The 25,416-nt window shown below is 41.3% G+C and overlaps 1 protein-coding gene across 3 annotated transcripts in view; it reads left to right on the top strand.

The window, feature by feature from the left end:
* MFSD6 (major facilitator superfamily domain containing 6) overlaps positions 1–25,416 on the top strand; it is a 74,264-nt gene that overhangs the window by 35,940 nt on the left and 12,908 nt on the right. For all 3 annotated transcript variants that reach the window (XM_060016409.1, XM_060016410.1, XM_060016411.1), the window contains exon 3: positions 16,544–16,641. In XM_060016409.1, coding sequence (XP_059872392.1) covers positions 16,544–16,641 — 98 coding nt within the window. The remainder of the gene's footprint in view (positions 1–16,543; positions 16,642–25,416) is intronic.

The following is a 25,416-nucleotide window of genomic DNA, read 5'->3' as shown; positions in this document are numbered from 1 at the left end:
AGCAAATTGGTCCAGTTTTGACTCCAGTCACCTTCCCAAGCCCTGGTAGGAGTGTTGAGTAGTCTAGTAGCTATCCTGTTTCCTTATATTCTTCTTTTTGCCAGTTCACCTGTAAAGAGTGCACACGTGTTTGTGTGTGCATGTCTGTGTGTGTGTGTGTGCATTTGACCTAGGTTCAAATCCCACACTTAACTGTATGTCTGACCTTGGGTAAGTCAGCAATTTAGCTTTGTTAAGCCTCAGATTCCTCATTAGTAAAGTGGTGGTAATAATTGTATGTAACTTCATAGCATTAAGATGAATGAGGTAATGCATAGCACATAGTAAGTGCTCCACTGTAAACAACAGGTAGTATTATCAATATTATTGTTATTATTAATTCACTCCTTCAACAAGTATTTATTAAGCACACACTAGGTGACAGACACTTTTCTAGGCCCTGGGGATATATGGAGTGTGTAATAAGATAGACAAAGGCTGGTCCTCATGGAACTAACCTATTGGGGTAGACAGTGAGCACTAAACAGATTATTTCATGGCTGATAATGATGAGTGATACATGGCAAAATTAATGCAGGATGAGGGTTCCCAGAACGACTGAGGAGAGGCAACTGTTTCGGCTTGACTCAGCCGGGCGGCGGCTTTCTCGGAGGAAGAGACACTGGAGCAGAGAGACATTTGAATAGAAGCCACCCAGTGAAGATGAGGAAGCCACAGGTGTGAATGGCCTAAGGAGAGAGTGAAGAATAATAGAAGTCAGCGAGGTGGGCAGGGCTTGTGCAAGGCCTCCAGGTCACACTGAGAGAGAGAATGTTTTTCTAAGAGAAGTGGGAAGCCATTGGTGAATGTGAGCAAGAGGTGACGTGAACACATTTCTACTTTGGTATTTCTTTAAAACACTTACATGGGTGGAGCATTTATTATTGTTTATCCTGCTCTAGTTTAGAAAAGTCCCATTTTACTTCATCCTCTGAGTTTCAGAGAAATTATCAGTTGTTCTATGAGTCATAAGCTGGTGACTCACGCACGACCTTTGTTGATTTAATGCCTTCAATCCCAGATGAAGATTTTTTTTTTTTAGCAACTTCAAAATTTCAGAATAGCCCTAGACTCTAGAAGATAAACAAAAGATAAAAATTTTAAATTAAAAAACCTCCAACCTTAACAAAAAATATAATTACAGTATAATATTAATAATATAGGGGCTTCCCTGGTGGCGCAGTGGTTGAGAGGCCCTCAACGTGGGCCTCTCACTGCCGTGGCCTCTCCCGTTGCGGAGCACAGGCTCCGGACGCGCAGGCTCAGCGGCCATGGTTCACGGGCCCAGCCGCTCCGCGGCACGTGGGATCTTCCCGGACCGGGGCACAAACCCGTGTCCCCTGCATGGGCAGGGGGACTCTCAACCACTGCGCCACCAGGGAAGCCCGATGGCTGTATCTTTAATGTTCTCTTGATGTTATTCACTCATAACTCGAGACCTTTATCCTACAGTGAGCCTCCATTCACCCTCAGAACTGTGGCCCCTGCGTTTCTGTGGGCCTGGAGAACCACAGTACCAGAGGGAATATGATGCCCAAAATAGCCTAATGGCTTAGGTGTGATTTTCTGTGCCTAGTGCTTATCTGTTAAGTACAGTGTAAACTGAGAAAGAAATCAAGCCAAGACTATAACAGCAAAGAAATCATTGTTATTGTATTTAACACAAATGCCCGAGGGTAGGATTGTTTTTGTTGCCTTACCTCAGGAATGCTACTGGTAGGTGGACTATACTTTATTCCACAAAGAAGATTCTTGTATCTTTAATAGGGAACAATTTTATGCTCAGTTTCCTCATTAGGCTAAATCAGAAAATCATTGTTTCCATTTCCAATTTCTAGATCACCGATAAAAATAAATGGAAATAATATTATTGTAGGCTTTACAATTTATACAGTTTTCATAAATATTTTTATTGTTACAACCACCTTGCAAAACTGTTAAGTTTTCTTATATTCATTTTACAGTGGTTTGATGAGAGCCTGATATCCTCCATTGGTGGAAAGACCATGTTGACTCCCAGGGGGCCTGGGGTGGAGCCCCTGAGAACCTGCAGTCAGGGTTCATGGAGCCCCAGGGTCTGTTCCTAATTGTGTTAGAGAGTGTGGGTATTAGGGTAGAGAACTGTGTTGCTGTGGACTGAATTGTGTCCCCCCAAATTCATATGTTGAAGCCCCGACCCCCAATGTAATGGTATTTGGAGTTGGGACCTTTGGGAGATAATTAAGGTTAGATGAGGCCATGAGCATGGGGTCCTCATGATGGGATTAGTGCCCTTATAAGAAATCACACTGGAGAGCTTGCTCTAGCTCTTGCTTTGAGCCATGTGAAGACAGAGTGAGAAGGTAGCCATATGCAAGCTAGGAAGAGGGTCCTCACTGGAAACTGACAGTGCTGGCACTCTGGTCTCAGACTTCCAGCCCCCAGAACTGTGAGAAAATGAATTTCTGTTGTTTAAGCCACCCAGAGCAGGCTGTGGCAGCCTGAGCAGACTAAGACATGTGCCTAAACAGACAGAGCAAGGAGAGCCTGAGGAGGGTATAGATGGCTGGGATTCCCAAAGATTCTAAGAGTCAGAGGACACTAGAGTAGGAGGGACCTGTGGCCCAGCATGGGGATGACAGTTAGAGTGGGTCTGGCAGTGGCAAACTTATTCTTCTGCTTGGGTACACATTCCTGGTAGCAGGTATACTGGTTGGTTGGTCAGAGCTACCATGTAAGCCTAGGAAGGAACAGATTTGCTAGGATTTGCCTAAGGTCCACCCTTTTGAGTGATGGAGTAGGGACTCAGCCCAGGGTGTCTGGCTTATAATTCCCATGCTCTTTTCAGTTTATCAAGAGCAATGTTGGTATTCATCAAAGTAGATGAAGACCAGTATCATTACTATTTCATTACTCAATCAAGTTACTATTAATTACTCTTACTCTTTCATTACTATTAAGTTATTATTAATAATTGAGTTATTCTTAGTTCTGTTAATGAGATTTTGTTAGAAACCTAACAATTTGTTTCAAGTACAGAGAGAATATTACAGCAAATCTCTGTGAAACAAGATGTTTAAGGTAGGGCGGCCATTAATATTTTTGTGTGTGAAAAAGAGCACCTTTTAAATTTCCCTGAGTTCCCGTCGAAGTCTTACACTCATGATGGAGGGGCTCTGCTGACCATGGAAAGGGCCTGGGATTTGACAGCAGAAGACCCAGAGTTGAGTCTTGGTTCTGCAATTTATTTAGACCTTGCAACTTGGTTATTAACTTTTCAGGGCCTTGATTTCTTCAGCTGTAAAATAGAATGAACGGTAACTCTTGCCTTTCCCATCTCAGAAGATTATTGGCAGGAATAAATGAGATACTAAGTGGGGAAAATGCAAACTGGAGAATATTACAAAAATGTTCGTATGGGGCAATGGGCATGGGGAGAGGCCTGCAGCAAACAGAAGCCTCAAGACTACTGATGTTGATGCTCTTTCTTCCCGAATGTCACAAAAAGAGGGGACAGAAGTGGCTACTGTCTACTATTCAGTTAAGTTCCCTGTTTTCAAAAAGAATAGCACAGAATTCCTAGTCACAAAAATCTGTTAGTTGACAAGTTTGGGGCAGGAGTTTATTGTAATTGTATTTGCATTCTTTTTTCCATACTTGAAAGATCCAGAAGTTCATGGTCACTTCAGGGAAGATGTTTAGCATTATGAGTTGGGATCACATTGAATTAAGTCTGGAAGTGAAAGTTCAAAAAAGAGAGGGAGATGGCCCCAAACCCAGTGTTGCTGGAGCAGTTGAGACCCCTCCCAGTGGGTTCTGTGGAGCCACCTCAGGGGTCGAGGAATGGAGAAGATCGGGGCGCCGTTCAGCGCCCCTGGGGGGTGAGCCCATCTCGGAGACTTCCCGGGCTCATCTAGAGACCTGCAGGCGTGGTGAGCAGAGCCTGTGCCTGTGGTCGGATCTACCCAAGACGCAGCCTCCTGAACTTCCCCTGTCTTTGTTCTCCTCTCACAGTCCTGTTCTCTGTGTGGGGTTGGGGGTGGGGAGTGGGGATGTGCCCCTGCATAGTTTCTGATCCTTATGCAACCCAAACCCTACACTCAACTTCTGATTATTTGATTTCAAAGCCTGCTTGCTCGAGGCAGCCCTTGTCCAGCCCACAGGTGGAGGCAGAAGTCCTGGCTCATCCTGTGTCCTGCCTCTGCCTTGATACCTGAGGCCTCTGGGGCTACATCAGTAGAAATGGTCTTTTGGTCCATTTCATCTCAGAACACAAAATTTTGCTGGGTAAATTTTTCTTTTGTGATCCAGGATATTGGGCAGCCGTTGAGTGGCATTTGTTTTTCTACTTTTCTCTTACCTCATTCCTACTAATCATTCATCCAAGTTTAAAATATTAACCATCTTCTAAAGTCAACTCAAACATACACCCAACTTCCTTAATCCAAGTGCACAGCTGCTACCAGAAGCATAACTAGGCCAACACAACCAGTCCCTGTCTCCACTGGTCCAATCCAGAGGCATTTCTTCAAGTCCGTGTCCAGGTTTGACTTCACGCAGGGGCCTTGGTGTAGGAACACAGCACATTGTTATTACCTACCGAAAGAGCCCCAGGGCAAGGGGGCAGGGACCTTGACCTTCCACTGGCCCACTAACAGTGGCCCCATTCTACCTCTCTGGACCTCTATTTCCTTGTCTCTCTAAAATAAGAGGATTGGACTTGATGTTGTGTCTTTGTTTAGTTCTACCTCTAATGATCTAACTTTTTACTTTGCTTGGTTTCAGTGTGTGAAAAACCACACATCGGATCTCACCCCTCCCTGCCCACCCTGCCAAGGACTCAGGCTTTGAATGGTTTTTGCTGATAAGTCAGAAATGTACACACAGCCGTTCATGCCAACTCATCCAGGCCATGCCATGACAACAGACTGTCTAGCCAGTGATTGGGGATGTGATTTATGATGGCAGTCGTTGGGATCGGTGTGTAGAGAATTTTGTTTCTCCGACACCAGCTGACTTGAATGGAAGTTAGAATCCTAAACCTTAGCCATTTCTCCATGCGCTGGCTCAGACAGAATTTGTGAAAGACTTGGCTGCTCTTGGTGAAATATGTGCATCGTATTTAATGGTAGTTTACACATTTGCAAGATGTTTGCAGTTTTTCTTGACGTGCTTATTTGATCTTTTTAAAACCCCTGTAGTATAGCCGGGGCGGTTAGGACCATTCCTGAGAAAAGTCCACTTCCGGGATGTCCGTGCCCCGGATTCCACCACTTCAGCCCAGGTGCAGCATACGTCCCACTGTGCTGCTCCTTGTGAAAACACATTTATTAGCACTGTTTGTCAAAGCCTTTCATTTTACACCAACCCCTGGAAAAGTAAATAGCAATCCCCTAGATAACGTAAATGAATAAATATAGTCAGACTGGGTTGTACAAAATGCTAACAATCCTCTGCGAAGGGTGCAGACTCACTCTCTGACTTTAGAGGCCAGAGAAGCTGCCACTGGTATCACAGGCTCTATTTCTGGTCCACAGAGTTAATGGCTCTTGAGTAAAACAACAACAACAACAAAAAACTGGCGCTCTTTACTAAATTTTATTTCATGTTGGAGTTGTAAGTAGCCTTGGAAGTCATTTGTGAGCTGAATTGTGTTCCCTGAAAATGCATATATGTTAAAGTCCTTATTCCCCAGTACCTCAGAATGTGACTGCATTGGAGATAGGGTCTTCAAAGAGATAAATTAAAATGAGGCTGTTAGGGTAGATCCCAATCCAATATGACTAATGTCCTTATGAGGAGAAGAGATTGGGACACAGACACATGCAGAGGGAAGACCATGTGAGGACACAGGGAAATGTTAGCCATCTACAAGCCAAAGAGAGAGGCCTCAGAAGAAACTAATCCTGCCAACACCTTGATCTCAGACTTAGAGCCTCCAGAATTATAAGAAAATAAATTCTGTTGTTTAAGCCACACACTCTGTGGTATTTGTTACAGTAGCCCTAGCAAAATAATACAGTCAGGTAGGCCCAGCTTCATCCCAGGTTGGTTCACTTCCCCCTAATCCTTGGCAGATTGTTACTAAGCCTTTGTTTGGGCCCTTCTGGTGATATGGAACTTGCTATCTCACAAGGTAGCTAAGATCTTGTGTCCCTTAGGACTCTTTCACTTGAGGTGGCAGAAAACCTTACCCAAAGTGGCTTAAGCAAAACAAGGAGTGTATTGTCTAACTTAAAAGTCTAGCACATGGCCATAGGTGTGGCTCTAATCGGGTCTCAAATGATGTGATCAGAGCCTGGTCTCTCCCTCTACTAGCTCTGCCTCCTGTTGGGTAGGCTTCATTTCTAGGCTTACACCGGAGGTCCCAGGCAGGTGCACATCTTCCCAGGATCAAGTCCAGTTGAAAAGAGAGAATGCCGCATTCCCTTAGTTTCTGCTTAGCAGCTAAAACAACAATATTGTACTGACTGCTCTCAGGTGTGGGCTAACACAGCCCACACCCTGTTCAGCAGTAAAGCCCTTCACATATTTGAATGTCCCTCCTGCCGCTTTGCTTCTCCAACTCCCTCAGGGATTTTCCCCAGAACATCTTATCCCAGACTCTCCTCTTTTTAATCTTCCCCCTCATTCAAACTCCTTCCTTTTTTTTTTTTTTTTGTCAGCGATCTCCTAATTGTACCCACTTCCTGCTGTGGTCTGGCCAAAGTCCAGAACAGTAGGATTATTATGTCCTTTTGGTTTGGTCATGATATTCCTTCAGCCTGAATTTTGATGAACTTGTTTAGTTCCCTCAAATTTAGCTTAGGGTCAACTAAAACTCTTGAGGCCTTTTTCAAATTAATTGCTGTGACAAATGTCAATGATTCTTGTTTGGAAATTATAGAATTTGTATTTTATGTATACCTCAGGCCATCGCATGGAAAATTTTTAAACAAAATCATGGTGTACGTGGGTGTGTGCTGTCTATGTATGTGTGTTTGGTCATTTGACTTTTACCCTAATGGAAGGTATAACAACAAAACAGCATATTGTATCTTTTAAGTGGTTGGGTTCCATTAATCAAGGTTCTATTTTGTTTTCAGCATCCTTATTTTTCTACCTAGAGATATACACAAGCTAAGAAAAAGTGGGCAGATAAACGAAAAGAGCAATGCAAAGATGTAAATATGGCCAGGAACCAGCACCGTGACCCGGCTGACGGTTACTAGTATTATACTCTTAGCTTAGCTTATCTGTCATTTGAAGAGGAAAGATTTGAAGGCAGCAAAATAATGACTTAAGACCAGCAGAGACTGAGACTTCACTTTTATCTTTTCTTTTTCTAGCAGGAAAAAATAGAAGGAAGTATTAGTAGCTGCAGAAAACATACATAGCTAGATGAATATTCTTTTTCCCCCATTTACTCTTCTGATACACAGTGTGGTTCTTATTCTCTGTTCTACAAAGATGGGTCACTGGCCAGCTACATACACCTGTTTGGCGATAGAAGCTTGGTGGCTTCCAGGGTCTCTACTGGTGATCCCTTTGGCTATGCTGTGGTTGGTATGGCAAGGCCACTGACTCTTTGAGCTCTGTGGCTTACATGCTAACTCTTATTCTGGTGAGATAGGCTTGTGGGTACCCAAGATCCTTGTTATCTGCTTGTGCACATGTGTTGAGGATCCATTGCATGGTGCTTCAGGATGCCCCGCAAAAGCAGACTGTAGTCAGCTATTCGTTGAACTATTCCTTGTCCACATAAATGACTGAATACTTATCTTCGAGCGTAGCCTGTTAACATTAATCAAAAATATTGCCAAATGTGGACATCCATTTTATCAATCATTCTATTTCTAGGCCTCGTTTATAAGTCAATTCATTCTTTCACATACCCATCACTTATTCCTGTACCATGATCAAGTGTCTTATACATATATATATAATTACAAGTATGCATATATAATTACCAATATAATAGGTGGCTATGTACACATACAATTACAGGCATAGTATATGCACAGTTTACATTTATATCGTGTTCACCACCATACGCCTGGCACTTAACACAGAGTATGTTCATTCAGTAAATATTTGTTGTGTGATGTTCTGGTTAAAGTATTTATATTTTCCCTCTAGTCCATGACTATTTATTGAGTGCCTGCTAGGTGTCAAGCACACGAGATAAATCTGAGCCGACATAATATGAAGTAGACATCACTCTGCATGGAGCATACAGTCCAGTTGTCAATGGACAGTTACAACTGAGATAAGGGTTATGAGGAGAGATAAGGGTCATGCAGAAGGAGCTGAGTGAGAGCTGAAGGAGGAGTAGGAATCAGGTCACAGGTAGGGATGGGTGGGGACAGTGGCCCAGTGGGTCCACTGGGAATTCACGTGGCTAGAGGACAGAAGCTAGGCAGTGCACTGTGCCAGACAGTCTACCAAAAAAGATGTTTTATAGTAGAATCTTTTTTTTGGTGGTTCTTAGCGGTTTTGATTCAAAGGTTCCCATTGTATTACATATAATACTTTCTGATGATCCAAGTGGCTCTTGAACCAAATGAATACTTTTCTTAAGTTTATCTCTATAGACTGCCAATTTTCTTTGTCCAGAAAGAGCACAATCATGGCAATGCTGAATAGTTCATGTGCCTTTCTTAATTTGTATGAATCTTTGACTTACACCCAATCTCATAACAGATTCAAAAGATGGAAATAATATTGAATATTAATTAAGCTAGAATGTTGTATTATTTTTAAACCAAAATAGAAACCCAGATAATGATCCCTTCAGGTTGGAAAACCATGGGTCAAGCATCATACATCATTTACTGTGCCTATTTATAGCTACATGAAGCACAGCGACTAATCTCTATTCTTTGAGAAGGTAGATACACACATGGGAAGGAATTCAAGAGTTCTAAAAGATATTCAGTAAAGTCTCTCTCCCACCTTTGCGACAGTTCCCCAGCTCCACCCCCCACCCAGAGCCCATCAGTGATATGCGGTTCTAGTGTCTTCTTCCAGAGATAGTCTCTTCACATGTAAGTGCATAATACATGTGTATGTAACTCTCCTTCCCTGACGTGAGGATTACAGTGCTGTACTTACTGTTCTGCAGTGACTTTTAGCTCGCTTTAGGTGACAGTATCAAATAGTTAGTGGTTGGTGGATTAATGATAAGATGTAACATATTCACAACTTAAACATTTTGAAACACAAAAATATAAAAACATTTGCTAATCTTTGGTTGTAGGGCCAAACATTTTCTTTGAAAATGATTCTGTTATTGGGGTTATGATTTCCATCAGTTTTGGCTTCTTTTGTGTGGAACACAGACATAAAGATACTTTAAAAACAATTTGGGTACAGAATTCTATTAGTTTTTAAATTATTATTATTATTTTTTTTTGCGGTACACGGGCCTCTCACTGTTGTGGCCTCTCCCGCTGTGGAGCGCAGGCTCCGGACGCGCAGGCTCAGCGGCCAGGGCTCACGGGCCCAGCCGCTCCGTGGCATGTGGGATCTTCCCGGATCGGGGCACGAACCCGTGTCCCCTGCATCGGCAGGCGGACTCTCAACTACCGCGCCACCAGGGAAGCCCAAGTTTTTTTATTATTTTAACCTAAGTTTTTAATGGCTGCCTTCCCATGCCTAATTTGATAGTTTTTTCCCCATCTTTTAAATGTTATTTTTACGTGATTTTCAAAAAGTACATAACTCACTATGCAAACTCAAAATCTACAGAAATACACTCCTTAGACAATGAATGGTCTGTAATCACAAATCTCCAAGGTAACCATTGATCATGGTTTGGTGTCTGTCTCCTTCTAGATTTGTTTAGGTACTAATATAACTTGAATATGGAGACACACACACACACACACACACACACACACACACACACAGGACATTTTATGATACAGTGACCAGGAAGCCTTTGTTTTAAGGGACTTATCTAGTGCTTCCCGATAGGAGGTGTTTAGAAATGTGTGAGGGGGCATTTTAGTTTTTTCAGAGACTGTCACTTAGCGCCCAAGGGCCAGGATCCTAAACATCCCCCGGTGAATGGGTGGGTCCCATATGATAAAGAATATAGCATCCAAAATGATGGTGGCCCATCGAGAAACGCTGTTTTCATGGAAATAGTGCTTCTTTTTTGTCCTCATGTTTTATCCATTTACATAAGATTATATTAAATTACTTTACTATAATTCACTGAGCACTTGAGTAAGGCAGGCTCCTTTTGAGTACAAGGTGAAAAAGACACAGTCCTTGCTTCCCAGGAACTCACGGTCTTCTGTGTATAGCACTTGTAGATTGTGACAAGTACTCTAATGGAAACAAAGAGTATAACAGAGGAAGAGTTATACCTGGGGACATTTGAGATGGTGAGATAGGATCAGTTATACCTGGGGACATTTGAGATGGTTTCTTAGAAGAGATGAGCACTTTCAAGTGTAGGACTCTCACAATCAGAGATACTAGTGCCCAAAGTCGTGTCTTGGAAGAAGGAACAGGTGTGTCATCAGCTCTGCCACTTCTAGGTGAGCACTGGGCATGGGGTGTGACAGCTTCTGCCACATGTTGCTCAGGTCATTGACTCTAGGCCACGTCTTCACTCTGGTTGCTTTTGCTACCACTGTGGCATGAGAAGTGTCCCATGATGGTAGCTCGGGCCCTGTGCTTAGGGTGGGAGTTCCAAGGAATGCCAGCTAGGATCCGTTCAAGCCAGCCAGCCCTGGGTATGGGACACAGGGTAGAGAGGACAAGAAAGGGGAGGCAGGACAAGAGATTCCAGACAGTGACAGTAAAACCCTATTCTGCTACATAGAGGCAGAGAAATCCTGGGAGGACACCCACAGTGACATTACATCATGCAGGTTGGTTGGGAGGAGGGGGATGAATATGAAAAAACAGTAATTTTCGAGACTAAAATTTAACTCTTCAAGGCTTACACCTTCTAGTTTAGTTATCTTCTAAAGAGTTTGGATTTATATTTTCCTACTGATAAAGCTGACAGTCGGGAACATCATCTTACTCTAAGGTTGTCAGTATCAGGTGATTATGCTGGAAATAAGCTTCATTCTTGGGGAGGAGGGCACTGCTTACGCTGAATGCTTGCATTAAGCATCAGAATCCTGACCTTAATTAGCAGCTGGTGTCTGTCTGCTCTAGAAAGACACCTGTAGCAATATCTGAAAGAACTTTTTTTTTTTTTTAATTGACAAGTTCATATAGACCATAAAAGGATGATCTGGGAATGATGGAACCCAGCCTAAGGGTGAGTCCGTTTACTGTTTACCATACAGAAAACCTAAGCTGACTCATACATGAGGCACTTCTTTCCCATTAGGAACTGGTGTTCCTAGTGAAACTCTAGCTAGGTGACATTGTCCTCTAGCTGAGGACCTTGTCCTAGTGGCCTCTAACCTGTCAAAATATTACTTTCTGAATCATGGTTCGTTGCTAGTCTGTCTTTTTTTTTTTTTTTATGAATTTATTTATTTATTTATTGGCTGCATTGGGTCTTCGTTGCTGCAGGTGGGCTTTCTCTAGTTGCAGCGAGCGGGGGCTACTCTTTGTTGTGGTGTGCGGGCTTCTCATTGTGGTGGCTTCTCTTGTTGCGGAGCACAGGCTCTAGGCACGCGGGCTTCAGTAGTTGTGGCTCATGGGCTCTAGAGCGCAGGCTCAGTAGTTGCGGCGCACGGGCTTAGTTGCTCCACGGCATGTGGGATCTTCCCAGGCCAGGGCTTGAACCCGTGTCCCCTGCACTGGCAGGCGGATTCTTAATCACTGCGCCACCAGGGAAGTCCTGCTAGTGTGTCTTCATCTCCACCCAGCCCTGGAGCAACACTTCTGTGCATTGGAACACTGTGTCTTTGTGCGAGGGCTTGTACCACAGATTGAGCTCATGTTCAGACTCCATCTGCAAATGCTCCATGTCTGGTTGATAAGAACCATCCTTATCCAGGGCATTTTGTTTTCATCCAGTGTTTTTTCTTTTTTGAGGAACTTTTCTGTTTCTCCATTAGAGGCTTTGCAACATGCTTGCTGCCAATTACTCATTCAGCTGAGAATGGGTTCTCTTTGCGTGGTGTTGCTCTTTCATCTCATATATCTGAGAGCATTATAGGATAATCCTACTTAAATCTTTCTCTGCTGCTCATAACCTGTATTGTCTCTGGAATAGAGAATAATTTCCGTATTGGATCTGGGCTGGAAAAGTTCACTTATCTCTTCATAAATCCTTAGACTTTGATCCGTCTTACATCTTTCAAATACCCTCTCTGCCTGCAAATGCTTGAGGTTTTATGGTTAACCTTTCTATTGTTCCCTCTGCCTGTGATGCTTGTCCCTCCTCCTTTGTCCGTTTGCTTCTAACCCAAGTGTCCTGGGACCCCCAGGGGTAGCTAAGAACCTCTCCTTTGTGTAGCCACAGCACTTTGTGCAGACCTCTTAGGGTATTGTATTTAACTTATTTGCTTCTGTGCCTGTCTCCCCACTAGACTAAGTTCCTTGCAGGCAAGGAGGATTTCTCTTCATTTTTATTCCCTTTCATCCAGCACAGTGTATGTTACATAGTGGTATCTCAGTTAATGTTTATTGAGCAAAATTCATGTTCTTTGTAATTTAGAAATGTTCTCAGGGGTTATTCAGTCATGTTATATTATAGATGGTTTAAATTAGAAAAGTAGGACATCATAATTAACCCACACTCTGTTAGGAATTGCTGGATGACTCACAATTAATTGCTTCTGTATCTTGAATACTGTCATTCTGAAAAACCAAATAAAACAAAAAAGTACCAGTTTCATTATAAGATAATCACCAATCAACTTACCCTGTCAACACTGTGGGTTGTGGTTTTGTAAGAAATTAGAAACTCGTAAGTACTTTTCTCCTACCATTATATTTTGCTCAAATAAAGAATCAAGGAGTTTGACCAGTGATTTGGGTTTTCCATGGTGTAGTGTTTTCTGCTGAATCATCTGCTCCTTACCAATTGTGTTCTTTATAGATCAGTTATCTATAACACCTGTTCTAAAATTGTCTTTATTTCTTGTCTACTTTTGTACTTACTGACTTCTTGTTGTGAAATAGGAAAGCAATGATGTTGTTTCTGAGCTATTTCACTGTAAGTGTTCAATGGGTCTCTGTATGTCACTGAGAGGCATTTTTCAGACTATTTTTCTGTATTTCCAGACCTCTTAATGCTCAGGCAAATTCTAGGACTCCAAACATATGCTCTATATTCAGCATAAAGAATTTGTCCAGAAGATGATCTAGTAAAACATATTATAAATTCCTTTTTATTAGCAAATCCTTAATTTCATGAGTGTGCATGTATTCATTTCCTAGGGCTGCCATAACAAAGCACCACAGACTGGCTTTAAAAAATAGAAATTTTATTTCCTTACAGTTCTGGAAGCTAAAAGTCCAAGATCAAGGTGTTGGCAGGATGTATGTCTTCTGAGGACTTCTATCCTTGGCTTGTCTTCCAGTGTCTTCATCTGGTCTTCCCTCTGTGTCTGTCTCTGTCCTAATCTCTTCTTATCAGGACACTAGTCATGTTGGATTAGGGCCTACCCATATTACATCATTTCACCTTAATCACCTCTTTAAAGGCCCTATTGCCATATCTAACCACACTCTGAGATACTGGGGGTTAGGACTTAGACCTTCAACATATGAATTTTGGAGGGGACACAGTTCAGCCCATAACAGTGAATACTACGGCAGTTTAAATATCCCATTCAGATATTAAAGAGATTCTTAGGTTGCTGCAATACTTTTCAGGGATTATTCAATAAATATGTTGTCTACTTCTTTCCCTTTTCATAGATCAAAATGCTGCCTTCCTTTCTGCTCATCATTTTACACTTGCCGATTTTTTTAAGCCACTGGCTTCGCCAGAAGGGTTGGTGAGGGAGGAATGCTAGTGTCCTCTCTTGGAATTCTGGGATAAAAGTTTTATCAGAAAAAAGAAGGATACTTGGACACTTTTCTTTAAAATAATAATAAGAATAGTAATAATAATACCTTTTATTGAGTGCTTATTATGGGCAACTCACTGTGTTGTAATTATCACAAGCCTGCAGAGTTGATGTTGTTGTCTACTTGATATATGAGGAAATTGAGGCTCTAGGAGATGAAGTAATTTGCGCTGGATATTTCTGATTTTGTGTTTTCACCTTTACAAAGAACTATCAGTTCTTTGGTCCCAAAGAACTATCAGTTGTGAGATTACAAACATGGAAAAGAATTGAAAGGTATATCAAGCTCATAGTCACTGGGCTGGTTGGTGGCAATCCGAGACCTAAGGGTCCGAGAAATTACAGACTCCAGTGGCTGAATTCCATGGGGGTAGAGAGAGGTTTGAAGGCATAGCGCAACCTACCTCTTATGTGTTACTTAGGGCCAGGCCCTGTGGACTGTGGCCTGGATTGAATAGCGGTTGTCATGGTAACCCTGATTCAGAAGTGGGCTCAAAAGAAAGGTATAGGATAGGCAATATGAACACAAGGAAGATGTAGTACCAAATCTTTTTATGATGGGATTATGGGCAAGAATTACTTGGAGCTGCTTAGAATGAGCTAGGTCAGTGGTTCTCCACCTTTGGCTCAGTATCTGAATAACCTGGGGAGCTTTCAAAAGCACGGAGCCTGAGTTCCAATCCTAAAGAGCCTTAACTGAGGGTGGCATGGGCCTCAATGCTGTAGTTTTTAACAGTTGCCCGAGTAAATCTGATGTACAGGCAGAGTTAATAAGAACTAGTGAGCTAGGTCAGAGGTTGGCAAGCTATGGCCAGGGGCCAAATCTGGCCTACTGCCTGTTTTGTAGGACCCAGGAACTAAGAAAAGTTTCTATACTTTCAAGTGGTTGAAAACAAAATCACAAGAAGCATACTATTTTGTGATACATGAAAATTACATGAAATTTAAATTTCAGTGTTCATAATTCGAATTTTATTGGAACACAGCCATCCATGCTTATTCATTTACATACTGTCTATGGTTGCTTTCATGCTACAGCAGCAGAGTTGAGAATGTGCAAAAGACCTACAAGACCTATTTACTATATGGCCCTTTATAGAAAATCTTTGCTGACCATGAGTTAGGCTAAGTTGATGTCATCAGCGGGGCTGCCTTAGAACCTGGAAGGAAACATATTTGTGTAACTTGTGTGTTTGTATAGTGTATTTTGCATTTTAATCTCCTGTGGGCTTTTCGTTGCTGTTTCCTAGCATTGGGACCCTGGCTGACGGATTTATAGCAAGTTTGTTCAGCAAATTTTTTATCAAACAGGTTTGAAACATACTTTTTTCTTCAAAACATACAAGTAAAAAGAGCATAAAGTCCAAAGAATATGACAACCCAGACCTTTTCGTTATTGAAGAGCTAAATCCATTCTAATATCCATTTCCTATCCCATCCCCACCCCCTCAACCCTTTTGTTGTCTTTCCCCATATTTCTTTCCACTCCATATTTGCAGTTAATACCAGCTGGATGCCTCAGAGCATTTCGTTTCCTTGATCCAGTGTTGGAAAAAGAGGACACTGTTTATAAGAATGATTTTAATATAAAAATACAGTTGAGTAAGATTAGGAAAATACCACTGATTGTCCAATTGGTTTATTTCTTTTACCTTCTAGTTTTCATCCACTTGGATTTAGAACACAAGAAAAGCATTAAGGTTGGGGAAAATTAACAGAAAATGGAAAACAACCAAGAAAAAGAAATCCCCTGGGTTGTGTTTTTGTAAAGAGAAGTAGCCACCATTTGCTTCCAAACCAGCCTGTCTAGTTCAGAATGAGAGAGATGGTAACCTTATGCTTGGATTCACCGTTTAAGGCCTTTGTTTATTTTGTTTTTACTCAAAATTTTTGTGGTGGTGATTGTGACAGTGAAAGCTAGAGGCTGATATATATTTATCAATTTTGTAAACATGTGATATCATGGATTTTTTTTTAAAATAATGAACTTGTATCAATTGAACTGATAGGAAAAAGTGTTTGATTTCCAAATAGTTATTATTCATCATTGGATGACAGTTTTCAATGACCTTGAGAGTCTCTTTGTGAAACTGCTTGGTGTCTTGGGTATTGCAAGCGGGGCCACATATTCACATGTTCTCATTTTTAGCCTGTCCTTCCCCCATCATAGTGAAGTGGCTGCAATCCCAGGCATATTTACCCTACAGCCACCTGGAAGGAAGCCAGCAATGTCATTACAGATGGCAGTATGCCCAGACTATCTTAAAAAAGCATCATCTCTGCTACTAATTAAGTTTCAGGAAGGGTGATGTTTGCTTTTATATTAACAAGCATTTTGAAAAGGCTGAGAGCAGATATGTTAGAAGCAGTTTTCTTATTCCTAAGAGTTTATGGTTAAATTTAATTGTCCTTTAGCTTCCCCACTTCTGAGTTTGGAACACTGCCTGCTGGATGATGGATGTTTTGGGCAGGGGAAAAACTAGGTGATATTTGCATGTTTTGTATCTCTACCAGAGCCTCAACTTATTTTCCTTTGCTTTTTTTAGGGTTCTGTACATTGGCCTGGCCTGCAATACTGCTCGCTATATTTATATTTCCTACCTGGAAAATGCCTGGACTGTTCTCCCCATGGAAGTTCTTCAAGGCAAGTTAACAGTTGGAATTAGAATTATTTTTCTACGTGAGTTATGACTACATGAAAGTTCAGTGGCCCTCAGCATCTGACTCTACAAAGGAAGGGCAGAGGCACTGTTATAAGTTTGAAGTGGTTGTGAAGGAACAGGTTACGTCAGGGCGCTGGTTCTTCAGTTCCTCTGAGTGTTCTGTGTTTGTTTGTTGATTATTTCCCACACCCTTCTGTTTAAACAAAGAAAGAGGAACTCTGCAATAAACTCTCATGTACAGCTGTTAGGTGTACACATCCAAAGGTGGTTTTAAATATAAAACGATTTATATTTTAAAGATTTTGGTATTTTTGTAGGTTAACTATACTTACTGAAAAAAAAAAGTCATAATTATTATATTTCTTCAGTTACTTTGATCACACCTAGTGATTTGTAACACAAGCTTTATAGTCAGGCTGTTGTTTTCCCATGCACCTTTAAAATCTTTGCTCAAATATCCCGACCTGAGTTCTTCTCTTTGCTTCACTGGACCCTTCAACATGTAACTTTGAAAAAAATTTCTTGCCATGTGGCTTAAGAGCAGTGAAAACATTGATTTCTATTCATTAGCTCATATAATCCAGACTGTATCCTGAGAAGTTCTGTTAGCAGCTTGGCTAAACCATTTGGTGATTGGCATTATGATTAAAATAAAGGTTCAGGATAACATCATTGGAGTTGAGGTCTTCCGGGGCTGCCCAGGCTCCTAAATCATTAATTGTACCAAACAGTCTATGACTATATACAATTTTATTAGCGTTATAGATTGCCATTGTCATTTTCCCTAACCCTGAGGATGCAAATGCCATACAGTCAACATAATTCTTTATCATAGTATCTAAGATGAAAGACTCACAATTATATATCTAAACAAAATGTATAAAATGCGAAAGCTCATTCACCAAATCCCATCGTGGCAATGAAAAAAAAAACCTGTCCTAATTGAAAGGAGACATAATTTATAGTCACATTAAAATTATAAAATTCAAATATGGACACACTTTAAAGGTGCTTTTCTCAGGTCTGATGCAGTGGTATAAATGATGAAAAGAGATTTTGTTTATAAATATATAGAAAATGGAAATTTGGTCTTATAATAAGAAATTATTGTTTGTAATAATTAGAACTCTTGAATAGTCTTGAGGTGGGGGCATACATCTCAGTATTGTGTCATGTAAGAAAAACAAAGCACAGAATATGAACTGCAGGAAAGAAATGTGCAACAACAAGGTATAAGCAACACAGCCTTAGGGGTTCCCACCTCTAATTCTGACTCTATTCTGTGAGGCAGGGTGCTCGCCTGACTTAACTGCTTTATTTATTGGTATGACACCACGTGCAGACTCTTACTTAAAAAAAACAACAAAAAACAAAAAAACTGGTATACCTGTTATAATAATACATGCATAGACCTTTTTCTTTCCTTTTAATTTAATATGAATTAGATAAAAAAGGATGGTTTGCATTAGTGACTTAAGAAAATAGAGCAGGGACTTCCCTGGTGGTCCAGTGACTAAGACTCTGCGCTTCCCAGTGCAAGGGGCCTGGGTTCGATCCCCGGTCAGGGAACTAGATCCCACATGCCGCAACTGAAGATCCTGTGTGCCACAACTAAGACCCGGTGCAGCCAAATAAATAAATAAATATATATATATTAAAAAAAAGAAAAGAGAGCAAAAGAGAGAAGCTTTTTTAAAACAGTGGTTAAAGAAGACATAACAAGAGAAGAATTTTATAAGAGGGAAAAAACAAATGCTGTTGTGAATCGAAAACATCTTTTTTCCTGTTAATTTATTAAAGATATGTTAAATAGCCACCAAGAGTCACGCAGCATGCTGAGTGCTGGGAATATAATTAAAAAACAATATATTAACTTAGGCCTCAAGGTCTCACTGTTCTGGAAGCCAGATGTATAAATACATAATTGCTACCCAGTGTGTTAGATGGAATCAGAAAAATGTGCCAGGTAACAGAGAAGGAGCTCCATGGAGGGAATGATTAGCTTTGTGAAGCAGAGAGTGGGAGGATGATATTATTAAAAGATTCCCCAAGGAAATCACAGATAAGCTGGATTTTGAAGGGTGACCAGGACCCCACCCGGGGGCCTAAAGAGAAGCAGACATTTTGGCACAGAGAAGAGCCACATGCCAAAGCACAGCCGTGGAGGGTGGAACGGCATCTCAGGGAACCTGAGTGGGAGGCTTTGGCTAGGGCTCGATGGGTTTGTCATCCTAAGCTGCTGACCCGGTACATATTTTTTTTTTTTTTTTTTTGCGGTACGCGGGCCTCTCACTGTTGTGGCCTCTCCCATTGCGGAGCACAGGCTCCGGACGCGCAGGCTCAGCGGCCATGGCTCATGGGCCCAGCCGCTCCACGGCACGTGGGATCTTCCCGGACCGGGGCACGAACTCGTGTCCCCTGTATCGGCAGGCGGACTCTCAACCACTGCGCCACCAGGGAAGCCCCCCCAGTACATATTTTTATAATATGTATTTATGTGCACCTTAGGGCAGGTATCCCTGCTTCCCGTGGCAGGCTACAGTTCATACCTCTGTGTTTCATTTTATTTCCCCCGGGCCAGTAGAAACCTAGCTACTGATCTGAAGCAAGTAAAAAGGGGGAATCTGTAAATACGGGGAGTCTCCACATCTAACACGGGGCTCTGTGACCAGTTCCACAGAGCTCTTTGCGTCTAAAACTGGAGGAGACGGTTTCATTCCCTGGCAGAAGTGAGTGCTGAGTGTTTGGGCTGTACAACAAAAAATCCCTTGCCTTTGTTTGACCCATGCCCACCCTACGGAAAACAGTGGATTATCTATGTGGAATAAATCCTGTTTCATAGGAACACACTTCTGACTGAACGGGTTTGTTTTTCCAGTCTGAACTCTTCCAGATTTACAAGCTCATCCAAATGACTTTAAAGTCCCTGTGCTTAAGGCAGCTCTACTTATGATGCAGTAAAACAAGAAATGATGACAAAACACGGAATGATTTAATTACAGGACTAGCCCGCTATCATGGTAGATGCCCCTTAATCCCTTGACTGGAACTGCTACCTGACGATTTCCAAACACCCAGCCTTAGGAGGGGGGAGGGTGGGGAAGCAGGACATTGGCTCTCATCACTGATGGTCGTGACACTGAACAGTCAGCACTTCCACTCTTTGATTCCGGCCCCAGCGCCACACAGAGGGTTTTCTTAAAAAATAGAGGTGAGGGGTTTCCCTGGTGGCGCAGTGGTTGAGAGTCTGCCTGCCGATGCAGGGGACACGGGTTCGTGCCCCGGTCTGGGAAGATCCCACATGCCGTGGAGCGGCTGGGCCCGTGAGCCATGGCCGCTGAGCCTGCGTGTCTGGAGCCTGTGCTCCGCAACGGGAGAGGCCACAACAGTGAGAGACCCGCGTACCGCAAAAAAAAAAAAAGAGGTGAGGTCTAGCTCTTCAACCTTTCACCCCGTGCCTCATCCCTAAAACACCATGAGAACTAGTACCACCTAGTGGAGCAACGGGAGGAGACAAGGGATGTGCTTTATTCCATATCTCTGGCTACTCATCTCTTCCTCTTTGGGGTTACCCGTAACTGATGGAGGAAGATTCCTTGTTATCCTTCATTCCCTGAAGCTCTTGATCATCATCTCAGCATGTATCTCCTCAGGCTATGTTGGTAATAATTAGCTGATGGGATGGGGATAAAGCAAATTTCCTCCTCTCTAGACCCCTAGGAAGGAGGCTATGTGGGTAACTATTTTGGGGTCAAGGTAAGACTGTTCGGGATTATGAGGATGTTTCTTTCCTATGGTCTTTCTCACATTTAGCAGCCAGTGTCTCTTGCAGCCTTTTAGCCGTTCACTTGTCTTTTGCAGCAAACATGTTATTCAGTAGGCAACGGGTGCCACCATGTAAAGAAGCAGAAGATGTATTTCCTACTCATAAGGAGCCTGTAATTTATTTTAAAAAGACACAGTGGGTCTAAGTGCCTAAAAGCATTGCTGGGTGCAGTGGAGGGGTTAGGATAGTTTATATTTATTTATAGGATCTCATTTTAAGAACCCACATGTTTTTCTCCTTTACTTCTGTACGAGAAGCATTTAAACATATTCTTGATTGTGATCCGGAGTATACACTTCTGATAAAAATCACAGTCAAATTTTTTATGCTCATTTGTATGCCGGTGTTTGTTGTGAATCCTTGCAAGACTTTGAGATGGATGTGATTCAAATTATTTTTGCTATTAAAATGTATTTAAGGAGAGTAAGGCCAGACCAGGGCTGCTGTAACTAAAGAGGTCCTTTTGTGGTGCTCAAATTAATGGCTCAAGCACTGAAGGGTGAAAATGAGGTCTGTGTCGCGTCCTTCTCTGCAGATTGCTTGATCGGTAGGATCTGGGTTAAGATTATGATGAAAGATAGTTTTTTAATGTCACCAGTAGGAAAGCTTGAACTGACATTTATGAAGCTTTACTCTCTTATTTAGTATGCCTACTCAGCCGAGTGAGAATCATGTTTTCCTTCCTCTCAGGAAGAACATGGAGAAATTATGAAAGCATTACAATGTAACCCTTATCTGACAGTGGAAATTCTAGCCGTGATTCCAGGCTGTTATCACCCATATTGGAAATTTTCTGTCTGACTTAACCCTTAAAACACAAGTAGCTTGTCACATGAATATATAAGATATACAAAATGCTCTAAGTTTAGTATTTCAGTGAATAAATTGGCATACGGATGTCATTGATGTTACTGCTAAAGTTAATTTTTCATCAGAATAGTCATAAATTGTAATAGAGCAGTTTTATTCTTTATCATTCCCATGCTTTACAGTTACTAAAAGTTCTTATACAATCTCTTAAAAATAGACATTATTTTGTCCCTTCAGAATTCATTTTAAATATCTTCTGCTGCAAGAATCCTTTTCTGGCAAACTGCATCTGACACTTAGCTCTTCCTTTTCTGAATTGTTCTCAGAGTTATGGACTATGTTACACAGTTTAGCACTTAATTGTTACCCAATTATTTTATTTAACAAGTACTAGTTTTACTTCCTGACTTAGTTTTAACCCTTAAGTGCAAAGACCACACCTTACAGTTTTTGAATTCTCCAAAGAAGCATGCACACAGGAAGATATACTGTAAATGCTTGTTGTTTGATTTCACAGTCCCCTGCAAAATGTACTATAGTTGATATTTTCTAATCATTAAAGCTTTTGAATAATAGAGGAAGTTCTATCTTAGAAGCTTATAAATATGTGAAGGAAAGCTGAAAACTAAGTTTAAAAGTTGAATCTTTAATATGTTAGCTTTTTCCCTAGGATACCATCCTGCCATCCATTGCACATTTGTAAAAACAGCAGTGTGTTTTAATCATTTACTTATGTCCCCACCTCATTCTGCAAATTATTTGAGACAGCTTACCAAAATATGCAGTAAGCTGGAAACCATAAAGTGCTCAGGCTTGAATTAGACTATCTTGTATTCCAGCTCCCCTACCTATAAGCTCTGTGTCCTTTAGGCAAGCTGCTTAATCACTTTATGCCTCTTAGACTTTTGTGCTACAGAATAGGCTAATGAGTACTAAATAAACTATTCTATGCAAAGTATATAGCATATTACCTGGCACATAGTTAGCCTTCAATAAATGTTAAATAACATGCAATAAAAGTAAAATAAAAAGTTATAATAAAAATCAGGACCAGGGGAAATGTAACTTAGAAGATTCTACCCTAAGAGGTTACATTGCAATTATGCATGAGAGCCCGGCCATAAATGGCTAGTCAGTGTACAGTGTTTTTAAAGTTATCTTTGGGGAAGTGAAATTTTTACTGGCTTTGCTGTAAAAGCAGTTCTCACGTGTGGCTTGCTATGAGGAGACATTGGGCATATAGTATATAGTGTTGTTAAGTCTTGACCTTAAACACAGGCAGTTTGGGGTGGCAGTCTCCTAAGACCTGTTTGAAGGTATGCCAAGGGTGTAACGCCAGCATGTAAAATTCACAAAGGCCCCCAAAACATTGTTGTATTAGTTATAGACTTCTTTTTTTAAAGCAACTTACATGTCTTTCTTTTTTTAAACTTGCAAAGTGAAGCTTATTGAAACTTCATTTCTTCTTTCCGTTTTTACTCATACGTGGGAGTTGGAAGTTTTCTCCATTGTTACCCAGGGTGCCTTTTATCCACAAGTGCTTTCTTCCTTATATCCCAGCCCGCAGGCCACTGCCTGCTCAGTTTCGTTTCAGCTCTCTTTTGCTCAGCTGCTGTTACGTGTCAAGCCCAGTGCCAGGTCCTGGTATGAGCTCCCCAAGGAGCTCAGTCTGCTCCTCCTTCAGGTAAATCCTGCCCCCTTCCACCCGCCAGCCTATAAGCTCTGTGGTGGTTAAACACGTGTTCTGTATATTGTCACAGTCTCAGTGCAGAGCAGGGGCTCTGGCACGTGGTCTGGGTGCTCAGTAAGGACTGTTGAGTGAATGAATGCAGGAGATTCTTGCAGTGCTGCACATGGGTGGGCGTGGAAGTGCTGATTGTTGCGTGTCATATATAAAGTCTCTTTCATGCGACACAAGAAGGTTCATGAAGCTTCTGCTAGGTCCACTGCTCTTTGTGGGGTCCTCTACTCTTTCTGGAAGGTCCATTGCTGTTGGTGGCCCTGACTTTGGCAGAGATACTGGCTTGTTGTTCACCTGCTATTTCCTTTTCTTCATGGACACACACTGGACTCCACTTCCTAGCCTTCCTTGCACTTAGGTATGAGCATATGACTGATTCGCCCAGTGGAATGTAAGCAGGAATGACGTGTCACTTCTAAACTCAGCCCATAAAATTTTCCATGTGCCATCCTCTCTTCCGTCCTTTGCTGGATATCGGTGCCCAGGGTAACCATGTGAGGAAGAAGACAGAGTCTCTGCAGCCTGGGTCCCTGAATGACTATGTGAAGCAGAGCTGCTACTTTTCCTGTGCCTTGACCATTGGACTTTATATGGGCAAGAAAAGAAAACATCTAATGGGTGAAACCACTAAGATTCTGAGGTTTCTCTCTTACAACAGGAGCATTACCTTAACCAATACTGCCTCCTTTTATCGCCTGCCCAGTGGAGGGTTTGTTTTTGCTTTGGTTTGGTTTTTGTTTTCTTGCGTTGTTGTTTGAAGAGTAGTCTCTTACTGGTTTTTACCAGGTTGATCTTTCAGAAACTTTTTTTAATCTCAGCATTTGAGAGGTACACTGAGCTAATTGAAATGTATGCTTTGGTCCATCAATGGAAAAGGTTTGTCACAACTGCTTTGGTGTGCCACTGCTAAAGGGATATGTGTGTTGTGTTCAGTAAGCACAAGTCAGTGGCAGAGCAAGAAAAACAAAACAAACAATACTAGCTCCCCGATACCGCATCAGTTCTCACCCCTCCCATGCCATTATGATGTGATTCCCCCAAGCCAAGCAGCACTGTACAAAAAGCAGCTGTCTGCTTGGGAAGCAAGGATTTTTTCTTGTCCATATCAGTACATGCCATGTATTGCAATAGAGCATTCTTGTGGGCCAAGACTGAACAATCTTGAAATTCGTGTTGCAGGATCAGGTAAGAATGTTGAATATTATAAGGTAAAGAGTTATTTGGGGCATATAAAAAACTTGATATTATGTGTGATGTGAACTCTTTTAGGAGGGAGGGGAAGAAGGTAGTAAGAATGTACATTTTTAAAAAATTGATACATTATTGGGCATGTTTGATATTATCAAGAAAACCTCTCAAATTAGATGATTACATTTATTATAGAATACTTTTAACAGTGGTTATGAGGATGTGTAGTATAGTACTTAAGCACTGAAGTTCCGAGCTTAGACACCTTGGGTTCAAATCCTGTTCCACTACCCTGTTGTCTGTGTCACTTTGAACAAGGCACTTTAATCTCTCTGTGCCTTTTTGGAAAATGAAGAAAAAAATGGTACCAATTACTAGGAAGAATAAAGGAGATAATCTTTGTAAAATACGTAGCACAGCTCCTGGTAGAGTAAGCTGCTATAATAACGTTATTAATGAGAGAAATTAAATGTTAATCATAATTATTTCTCATGGTTCTAGGTTATTCAAATGTAGTGTATTCACAAACAGTTAAGGTCTTGGCAGTAGGTGGTATGAAAATATCTCTGAGTTTCTGTTAGCCTTGAAGATAATCCCAAGGGACCACAGTAAAGGTAAGAAAGGACTGAGAAGCTAAGTTTCCGTGACCTATGTGGTCTTCGAGCGTTATTTGTTGTCAGTTAACATATGGTGTTGAATTGCCACTCAAACATATTTATTAAGCACCTGTTATGTGAGTTGGTGTTGAATTGCCACTCAAAATTATCAGTAGTTTTGTAACAAGTAGCCAAGGAAGAGTTAATAACATTGCAAGGAGAGTCAATTCATGTGCCTTTGTTACTACTGTCAGTCACGGAGGTAACATCCTTTTATTCTTACTGTTTGATCCACCAACTTAGTTACCTCATACTAAAAGGTTTAAAAAGGTATAGCTCTAGGGTAAACACATTTACCAGTGACACAATACATTTGCTTATTTATTTCATCATGTAGAGAATAATCATCTACTCCTTTCTCACAGTTCTCTAATAAAAGGGAAAGAAGTAGAAACATTTTCTTTTTTCTGCTTATGATATCTTTTACCCTCTAAATTTTAAAGGAAAGTTGTTTTATACCTAAAATACCATTTTACAAATACGGAAAATGGTGGAATTTATTTTTTTAGATTTCTAGATTGCTTTATTGTAGAGG

Source organism: Delphinus delphis, chromosome 7 (assembly GCF_949987515.2).
Source record: "Delphinus delphis chromosome 7, mDelDel1.2, whole genome shotgun sequence".
In the NCBI taxonomy this organism is placed as follows: domain Eukaryota; kingdom Metazoa; phylum Chordata; class Mammalia; order Artiodactyla; family Delphinidae; genus Delphinus; species Delphinus delphis.
Note: the sequence above shows the minus strand (reverse complement) of the source record. Positions and strands in the feature narration are given on the sequence as shown.